At 41.4% G+C, this 10,852-nt stretch overlaps 1 protein-coding gene across 1 annotated transcript; it reads left to right on the forward strand.

Moving 5' to 3' along the window:
• The first annotated feature begins 8,667 nt into the window (after window positions 1–8,667).
• On the forward strand, window positions 8,668–10,631 carry mrps25 (mitochondrial ribosomal protein S25). The gene is made up of 4 exons (XM_059502695.1): window positions 8,668–8,905; window positions 9,196–9,302; window positions 9,379–9,466; window positions 10,237–10,631. The coding sequence occupies exons 1-4, from the start codon at window positions 8,772–8,774 to the stop codon at window positions 10,427–10,429; spliced, it is 522 nt and encodes a 173-aa protein (XP_059358678.1). The 5' UTR covers window positions 8,668–8,771; the 3' UTR covers window positions 10,430–10,631.
• Window positions 10,632–10,852: the final 221 nt, after the last annotated feature.

Here is a 10,852-nt window from a genome sequence, read left to right on the forward strand (position 1 = left end):
ATCAAAAATGTGCTTTATTACTACATTTGTTTACAAGTAACTTTATTGAAGTATGATTTACGTAATATACTGTAGAATTTAGCTTTTTTTTTTTTTTGGTCACTGGCGCCCACCCCATTTGGAGGCAGTGCCCTAGCACAACTTCAGGTAACATACTGTATTTATTAAGCTGGCCCACTTTTCCAAATAGTCACCTTGAAAAGTTGAAAAAACAACATATTGGGACCTACATGTAATGTAAAAAACTGTATAAGTACTAAGATAATTTCTAAATTGTCATCTTTTAAAGATCCTTTGGAAAAGCAGAAGAATACAGTTAAAGGTCCCATATTGTCAAAACTGAAATTTCCTGGCTTTTTTCATGATACCTGAGGTCTATAGGCTACTACCATATAAGTTTCAAAACAGTCAATCCACAGTCAGATGCACACAGCCTGCACAAAGTAGCTGTGCTTTTTCAGAAGCCATTGTGACTTCCATAAAAACGTGAAGTCAGAACTACTCAGTCACTGCCTTCAGTCACCACCAAGAGCACTGCCCATCTTCCCACCAGACAACATCGCATCCATGCCATTGCTGAGCAACAACAACATGGAAACATGTTGAGAAAACCCTGTTCAGTAGATGGATGTCAGGAAACTACATCGTTGCACAGGCTTCCGAACAACATTAATATAAGAGACCAATGGCTAATGTTAATTTATTCAGAAATACCACAGCAGTATAGTTTGAACTTAACCGTGTGTTCTGCACTTTTCACAAACGATTGCTTCATCAGTCAGGCATAGTTCAATGCCAGTTTTCAAAGAAGCTACTCATCAAAGATGCTGCAGTACCTACATTGTTTGGTCCGATCTCAAATTCGCCACCCAGAAATAAACTTCTCACACATTATATGTTACATTATGGAGCCAGCATAATCTGAAATTATAGTTTGTAAATGGTTGCGCAATGCTAATGTGATGCTAATGTCAATTTACTGTATCAGTACGAAAGCAATAGTTAGGTAGCTTACCACATTTGGTGAATGAAAAAAGTAAACAAAACATTAATTACCATTCTGAAACATCCTATTGTAAGCGTGTTTGAGGAGGTGGTTGGTTGTCTCCTGTCATGGCCGATTTCTATTTACCTTTGTGAGTATCATCACCAAGCCACAGCAACAGCAGACATGACCATAATTGCCTGTGGTTGGCCAGGCCATGCGTCACTCAGAAAACAACAGACCAATCAGAAGAGAGGATCATGAATATTAATTAGACAGGCCAAAATTGATCTGTTCTTAGCAGAGCTCCTGAGAAAGGAGCTGTAAAAATATATTGAAAAGTTTCAGAACTGGTCATATATAAGATTTTGGAGTACTTTTATTTTGCAATGCTACATCAAACAGTGCTGACACTGGCTGAGAGACAACCTGGGTTAGAAGATTGTCAATCTGAATTCAAACTGGTCCCTCAGTTCAATAAATTTTCTTGTTATTAGACCATTATTTATTTATTTATTCAATCATTCATTCATTCATATCAGACTGTTTTTTAGTTTAATCATTTATTAATTTATTTGTATTCATTCATTCATTCATTCATTCATCATTGACAGAGAAACTCGCTCAATAAATCACAACCAAAGAACGCTTTTCCTCTGATCTGTGTTTTTACATGCTATTACTGTAATTGTGTATATTTATTATGTATATATAAATACTCACACATACTGTCACGATCATTAGATGGAGTGCCCATGAGCTTCAGTAGAGGGCACTCCAGTCATGACCATTCCACCCATTCACCACCAGTTGTCACTTGGACACTAGCACCTCTCAAACTGTTGCACCACACCCGAACTACATTACCCATGAGTCACTGCATCACAATCACCCTGCCACACCTGCACCTCATTCATCAGCCAATTTCCTTGCCACACCTGCACCTCATTTACACACACACATAAAAGCAGCACACTCACTCTCACTCACTGCGAAGTCTTGTTTAGCCAGTCTGACATTTCCGAGTGTTTTCCCTGTGTTTATTATTCCTGTGTTTTGACCTTTGGACTGTTTATTCCGACTCTGATTCTCCGCTGCCTGTCCCGGTCCCTGCTTGTTTCTGGTTACGATTCTGGTTATCCCTGACACACCTGACGCCATTCCTGATCTCTGCCTGTATGACCATTCTGTTTAATAAATGCTGCATATGGATCCGAACGCCTCCGACTCCCTGTTACAGAAGACTTCGCCAAACCAGGATCCAGCAGCTTTAAGGTGTAAATCCAGGTCAGCCATGAATCCAGTAAGCCAACTTATGCGTTTACGTCAGGGAATTAGGCCCATCGAGGACAAAGTGAAGAACTTTATTGAGTTTGCCCATTTATCTATCATGGACGAGATGTGCCTGATGATATTTTTTCGTGGTGGCCTATCTGAGCCGCTTGGCTCACTCATGCCTTTGCATGATCCTCACTGGACTCTGCAGTTTTATATTGATCTGGCGCTCCAACTGAGCAGCTCTGCATATACTGTGGGTGTTGTGAAGGAGGAACACAGCACTTTTGCAGTATCCACCACTCCTGAGCCTTTTCCTGTTATGGCCGCCAGCCCAGCGCCTCTGCACAAGATGGCCGCCAGCCCAGAGCCTCTGCACAAGATGGCCGCCAGCCCAGCGCCACTGCACAAGATGGCCGCCAGCCCAGCGCCACTGCACAAGATGGCCGCCAGCCCAGCACCACTGCACAAGATGGCCGCCAGCCCAGCGACACTGCACAAGATGGCCTCCAGCCCAGCGACACTGCACAAGATGGCCGCCAGCCCAGCGACACTGCACAAGATGGCCGCCAGCCCAGCGACACTGCACAAGATGGCCGCCAGCCCAGCGACACTGCACAAGATGGCCACCAGCCCAGCGACACTGCCCAAGATGGCTGCCAGCCCCGTCGACTTTCCAGAGTCAAGTCAGGTCCTGGTCGACTTTCCAGAGTCAGGTCAAGTCACTACTAACACCCAAAAGTCAAGTAAAACAACATTTAAATTTCATGAGTCAAGTCAGGTCCCCGTCGACTTTCCAGAGTCAGGTCAAGTCACTACTAACACCCAAAAGTCAAGTAAAACAACAGTTAAATTTCATGAGTCTAGTCAGGTCACCATTGATCAGGTTCCAGTGAACTCTCCAGCGTCGAGTGAGGTTCCAGTGAACTCTCCAGCGTCGAGTGAGGTTCCAGTGAACTCTCCAGCGTCGAGTGAGGTTCCAGTGAACTCTCCAGCGTCGAGTCAGGTTCCAGTGAACTCTCCAGCGTCGAGTCAGGTTCCAGTGAACTCTCCAGCATCGAGTCAGGTTCCAGTGAACTCTCCAGCGTCGAGTCAGGTTCCAGTGAACTCTCCAGAGTCGAGTCAGGTTCCAGTGAACCCTCCAGAGTCGAGTCAGGTTCCAGTGAACCCTCCAGAGTCGAGTCAGGTTCCAGTGAACCCTCCAGAGTCGAGTCAGGTTCCAGTGAACCCTCCAGAGTCGAGTCAGGTTCCAGTGATACCTCCAGAGTCGAGTCAGGTTCCAGTGAACTCTCCAGCGTCGAGTCAGGTTCCAGTGAACCCTCCAGAGTCGAGTCAGGTTCCAGTGAACCCTCCAGAGTCGAGTCAGGTTCCAGTGAACCCTCCAGAGTCGAGTCAGGTTCCAGTGATACCTCCAGAGTCGAGTCAGGTTCCAGTGATACCTCCAGAGTCGAGTCAGGTTCCAGTGAACCCTCCAGAGTCGAGTCAGGTTCCAGTGAACCCTCCAGAGTCGAGTCAGGTGCTCATGAACCCTCCAGAGTCGAGTCAGGTGCTCATGAACCCTCCAGAGTCGAGTCAGGTGCTCATGAACCCTCCAAAGTCAGGGTTAGTCACCGTCGGCCTTCCAGAGTCAGGGTTAGTCACCGTCGGCCTTCCAGAGTCAGGGTTAGTCACCGTCGGCCTTCCAGAGTCAGGGTTAGTTCCTGTTGGCCTTCCAGAGTCAGGGTTAGTTCCTGTTGGCCTTCCAGAGTTGAGTCAGGTTCTGGTTGACCCTCCAGAGTCTAGTCAGGTGCTCGTGGACCTTCCAGAATCAGGGCTAGTCACCGTTGACCTTCCAGAGTCAGGACTAGTTACCATGGACTTTCCAGAGCCGAGGCAAATCACCGTTGACCTTTCAGAGTCGAGTCAAGTCACTGGTGATCGTCAAGGACCGAGTCAAGTCACTGGTGGTCTTCAAGGACCGAGTCAAGTCACTGGTGGTCTTCAAGGACCGAGTCAAGTCACTGGTGGTCTTCAAGGACCGAGTCAAGTCACAGTCGATCCTCAGGAACCGAGTCAAGTCACCAACGATCTTCATGAGCAAAGTCAAGTCACCAACGATCTTAATGAGCAAAGTCAAGTCACCAACGATCTTAATGAGCAAAGTCAAGTCACCAACGATCTTAATGAGCAAAGTCAAGTCACAGTTGATCCTCAGGAACCAAGTCAAGTCACCAACGATCTTCATGAGCAAAGTCAAGTCACCAACGATCTTCATGAGCAAAGTCAAATCACCAACGATCTTCATGAGCAAAGTCAAGTCATCAACGATTTTCATGAGCAAAGTCAAGTCATCAATGATCTTCATGAGCAAAGTCAAGTCATCAATGATCTTCATGAGCAAAGTCAAGTCATCAATGATCTTCATGAGCAAAGTCAAGTCATCAATGATCTTCATGAGCAAAGTCAAGTCACCAATGATCTTCATGAGCAAAGTCAAGTCACCATTAACCTCCGTGAACTAAGTCAAGTCACAGTTGATCCTCATGAGCAAAGTCAAGTCACCAACGATCTTCATGAGCAAAGTCAAGTCACCAACGATCTTCATGAGCAAAATCAAGTCACCAACGATCTTCATGAGCAAAGTCAAGTCACCAATGATATTCATGAGCAAAGTCAAGTCACCATTAACCTCTGTGAACGAAGTCAAGTCACAGTTGATCTTCATGAGCACAGTCAAGTCACCAACGATCTTCATGAGCACAGTCAAGTCACCGTTGATCTTCATGAGCACAGTCAAGTCACAGTTGATCTTCATGAACCCAATCAAATCAACACAGATCTACCAGAGCCTTGTCACATCTCAGCCGAACTCCCAGAGCCTCGTCACATCTCAGAGCTCTCGTCCTGTCCTGTCACGGCCAGGGAGGCCGTCAATGAGCTCTCATTCATTCCGGTCAGGGCTACGGAGACCATCCACCAACTCTCTGTCTGTCCTGTCATGGCCACGGAGGTCCTCCATGAACTCACCGCCTGCCCTGTAATGGCCACGGAGGCCAGCTACCATCTCATCACGGCCACGGAGGCCGCTATTAACCTGTTAATGTTCTCTGTTTCAGTCCCACCTGAGCAGACTTGCTGTCCTGTGCCATCGACTCCACTGTGGTGGTCCTCTGCTCCGCCCTGGTGGGCTTCTGTCCTGTCTGCTCGGCTGTGGTGGTCCTCTGCTCCGCCCTGGTGGGCTTCTGTCCCGTCTTCTCAGCTGTGGTGGTCCTCTGCTCTGCCCTGGTGGGCTTCTGTCCCATCTTCTCAGCTGTGGTGGTCCTTTACTCCTCCCTGGTGGGCTCCAGCTCCACCTGCTCCACTCTGGTGGGCTCCCACGCCACCTGCTCTGCCTTGGTGGACCCTTGTTCCAGAGTTAGGCCCATGGTGGGCTCCTGTTCCCGAGTTAAGCCCATGGCGGGTCCCTGTCTCCTATGTCAGGCCCAGGAGGGGCTCCTGTTTTCCTGAGATAGGGCTTCAGTTCTGCCTGCTCTGCCCCGGTGCCCGACCACGGCACTTCTTCATGGACCTGGCCCTCCATCCCTCCCCCTGTTCCACCTCCGCTCCACCGCCCTCCTAGATTGTCTTGAGCGTCTGGAAGCCGCTCCTTTGGGGGGGGGCTATGTCACGATCATTAGATGGAGTGCCCATGAGCTTCAGTAGAGGGCACTCCAGTCAGGACCATTCCACCCATTCACCACCAGTTGTCACTTGGACACTAGCACCTCTCAAACTATTGCACCACACCCGAACTACATTACCCTTGAGTCACTGCATCACAATCACCCTGCCACACCTGCACCTCATTCATCAGCCAATTTCCTTGCCACACCTGCACCTCATTTACACACACACATAAAAGCAGGACACTCACTCTCACTCACTGCGAAGTCTTGTTTAGCCAGTCTGACATTTCCGAGCGATTTCCCTGTGTTTATTATTCCTGTGTTTTGACCTTTGGACTGTTTATTCCGACTCTGATTCTCCGCTGCCTGTCCCGATCCCTGCTTGTTTCTGGTTACGATTCTGGTTATCCCTGACACACCTGATGCCATTCCTGATCTCTGCCTGTATGACCATTCTGTTTAATAAATGCAGCATATGGATCCGAACGCCTCCGACTCCTTGTTACACATACAGTATATATTTAGAAAATATTTACATATATTTACACACACACACATACACCCACACATATATATATATAACAAGCGCAAGGTTGGGGGTTCAATTCCCAGGGAACACATGATAGGTAAAAAATTGTTGGCCTGAATGCACTGTAAGTCACTTTGGATAAAAGCATCTGCTAAATGCATAAATTTATTTAATTTATATAAATATATTTAATATATAAACAACATATTTTTCTGAAATATATACATGCATGTATGTGTTTATATATATATATACATACACATAAATATACACTGTACAAACACATTATGTAAACAAAAACTTTTATTTTGGATGTGATTAATCACGATTAATTGTTTGACAGCACTATGATATGTATATAATTTACACAATTAAAATATTATTTATGCAATTTTATTTTTTCTTAACCCTGTTAATTGGACACAAAAGCCTGTTTTATTATTATTATTATTAATAATTATTATTATTATTATTTAATTCACTGAAATATGTTCATCCAACATACAGATACCTTAGGGTAAAACCAAAACATGTCAGCGTAAGTCCTGAACTCTTACATCTGTCACATAAAGGGAAACTGAAGTGTTAATTCTGTTGAGTTTAGCTTTCATATAATGTAATCTAAGTAACACTTGCATTAATACAATGCAAACAGAGATTTCTCTGTTATTGTTTCCCAAAAGCAAATATTTTCACAAGGTCCGTCATTACCAATAGAATTCAGTGAAACTACGGTAATGACCATAGTTAGCCGATGATGCTTTTGGGAAATGCACCCCAGAATTTTACATCAGTTTGAATATTTCAAAAATTCATTAAAAATACACAAAATGTAAGTTCCTAAATCCAAGCTTGTTAGAAGTGATTCAAGGATTGAAGGAATATATTGTAGGAACTTTAACAACACCTGTTCCTGTAAATTAATAGAAAATAAATAAATAATTAATACTGTTTCTGTGTAATTCACATTATTATATTCTATGTTTTAATGATATACATATGTCAGAATCCTTGAATGGTTTTTGTTAGTCATTGCCATACACATTATGAATGTCAAATGAATGTCTAGTATCAAATCAACTTTACAACCTGCAAAACCTGAAAAGCACTGTTTATTTGTGTATTTGTTCTATTGCATTTATTTTCTGCTATTGCTTGAAATGTGGTTATCTGAAGAAAAGGTGTAGATATGAGCCCTGTGCCTCAGACTGACCCCCCCACCAATTTAAAACGCCCCTGCAAATTACTGATCTCATGAAAAAATGATTAAATACATACATAAATTTTTAAATAATTGTTTTTATTTTTTATATTTGTGTGAATGTTCCAGTTGGGAAACAGAATGTGCAAATTTAAGTTAAATGTCCATATATTTTGCAAATGTGAGTCAAAAATATAAATAAATAAATAAATGTAAAATAGGCACATAAAATCATAATATCGATACATCAATTGATACTCTTGAATCAAATCATATTTTAATTTTACCATAGATTTATTTATTTATTTATATATATATTTTTGATGTATTGGTAAATACGTTTTTGCTGTATGAGAATCATGAACCCATTTTTGGAAAATTTTAAAATGGCTCTCAGTGTCAATGTGCATTTTCTAATGTTTTTTATTATTATTATTATTATTATTATTATTTAACATGAAGAAATAAAGTATTCCATGCCCTATTTATGTGGGGTTTTTTTTATTGTACTTTAAATCATTACGTATTTAATAATCTAACTGTGTCAGTGTTCTTCTCTTAGGGTAGGACATACTAGGCTTAATAAAACCTTGCACTTAATAAATAAGCACCCTTCAGGAGTGTGTGATCACTGCCAAATAGAGGAGTCAGTCGAGCATGTAATTCTTCACTGTCAAAAATTCTATAGAGAGCGGGAAGTATTAAGGGAGGAAAGTAGAAAGTTTGATCAGGAAGAATTAAGTTTAAAAAAATGTTTTTGATATTGAAGTAGGGAAGTTATTCTGTTATTTGAGAGAAAACTGGATTGATAAATAGAATTTAGGGACAGGAAATATTTTTAGTATTATTACTATTATTAGCTGTATTTATTTTTTACTCAAGGGAAGGAAAACTCTGGCCCACACTCCAACATAGTAGGTGGCGGTAATGCACCATAATGCTGGTTGCCACCCGCCATTAAACGAAACATAGAGAGAAGAGTGTTCTTCTCCAGTCCTGTAGGTGGCGCTGGACAGTGTGTTTGGATTAGGCAGACGTTGTTAATAAACGCGAAGCAGGAGCAGCATGAGCGGATGTGTTAGGATCACATCTGTGGATCAGTTAGTGACATAATTTGCACAAATTTATAGTTTAATCATGCCGATGAAGGGAAGGTTCCCTATACGGAGGACACTGGAGTATCTACAGAAAGGAGAAGTCGTGTTTAAAAAATCTGTGAAGATTATGACTGTCAATTATAACACAAATGGAGATCTGAGTGAAGGAGCAAGGTCAGGAAAACACAATCATCAATAGATGACTGCAAGCAGAGTCTGGTCATATTATTATTATTTTTTTATTGAAAAAATGTCGTCACGCCACCACAGACAAAAATACCGTTTGTGTTTTAATATCTGCAATAAATTAGATTAGTTAGAATCAGATAAAACGTGAACAGAAGAAAATTAATTACATGTAATCAAGAAGTTTATTGGAGAAAAAAAGGGACATGAATTGTCTATAAATACAAAGTCAGCCGTGTTTGAGAATCATGATGTTAATGTATGATATTGTTTGACAGGAAGTTTGTGTTCTTCAATATCCCTCAAATCCAGTACAAAAATCCCTGGGTTCAAATAATGATGTTCAAAAACATGACACCATCACCCTTTCTCCGATTTTACCTCGGTAAGTTTTTTTTTTTTTTTTTAATTATTTTCAATACCCCGGCTGTGGTATCTATATATATTACTGCTGTTTTCAGATGATGGAGAGCAAGTGTTGGTGGATGTAGAAGGAAAAGACCACAAAGAAATTACCAACCATGTGAAGACAATCCTTGGCAAGTCAGAGTAAGTACATTTACATTTGTGCATTTATCCAAAGCAACTTATTGTGTTCAAGGTATAGATTTATTCAGTTCACGCTTTCGCAGGATTTGAAGCCATGACCTTGGCATTGCTAGTGTCATTCTCTAGGGCTACTATATCATTGCGTAGTTTTTTTATGTGATTTAAAGTAAAAAAATAAATCTAAATTAACCCCATTTTGGACAAGTGGTCAAGTGCAAATGTGGGTATTTGAAGAAGCCCTAAGAAGCTTATGAATGGTTCAGTGAATCATTGACTCGTCCGATTCATTCAAAAATGAAAGTTCAATCAGGAAAAAACACTGCGGACATGCACAAACATGGCTTTTGATTGGAAACATTTTTGTTAGCAAAATGGAGCAAAAATACAAAATTATCTAGTTTGTCATTTAAATATTATCTTTTAATTTAATAAATTGTTGCCCTGACACAAAGAAAGGTCTGCTACAGACTAGGCTAACCAGTTTATATAATCGCTCCAAATGTGCCCTAAAGCCTGTGATAGAGCTCTGTATAAAAAAAATAAAAACACTATAATGTAAAAAAAGTAGTAAGTTATCTGAAACAGCTGCATTTTCCTATTTAAGTGCTGGCTGGGTGTTTATTTTTTTGGAAATGTACTTTTTAATTTTCAAATAAACTGATCAATTAATCAATGTGTAACCAGTGCCAATAGCAGTATTATCATTTGAATGCATGTCCCTTGTGTCTGTACTCTGCTGCTTACCCTCGTATGTCTCCTTCAACCCACAGTAAAGTTCTGGAAGCTGAAGCTCTGGCTAAAATGGAGTTGTCTAACCCTGCTAACTTTGGGCCCAAGAAGTATTTCCTGCGGGAGTGTATCAGTGAAGTGGAGGGCCAAGTTCCTCATCCTGGTTTTGTCCCGCTTCCCAAAGAGATGACTGGCAAATACAGGGCTAAAGTGGCTGCAGCCTCTGATGAGTAGATGCTGTTTGAGACGAATGTGAAAACACATTGGACGCTTAAAAAAATACAACTTAAAGGTCCTTAAACTTTTTTTTCTGGTGGATGAGATGAACATGATTTGATGTTTGTGACTTTCACTTAGACTTACTATGGTAAGCAGACTTGTTTTATAAACCTGTGAAATAAATTCAATTAAATAATAATAAAACATTTAAAAAACATTTGATTTTATTCTTGAGTGAATGCCTGCAAAACTAATAATGAAAGAAACTTCTCACCACATTTTCATTCAGCAAATAAAACCGAATCACAGGATTTTCACAGAATTTTATTCATTATTAGTGTTACATTTGATACCTGATATCTCTTGGTGTAAACACGCAACATTATCCAAAAGTTAATGGATGGGTTGTTAGTCACAATATGATTCTCTGATGACAAA

The sequence above is a fragment of the Carassius carassius genome, chromosome 21 (genome assembly GCF_963082965.1).
Source record: "Carassius carassius chromosome 21, fCarCar2.1, whole genome shotgun sequence".
Taxonomy (NCBI): Eukaryota; Metazoa; Chordata; class Actinopteri; order Cypriniformes; family Cyprinidae; genus Carassius; species Carassius carassius.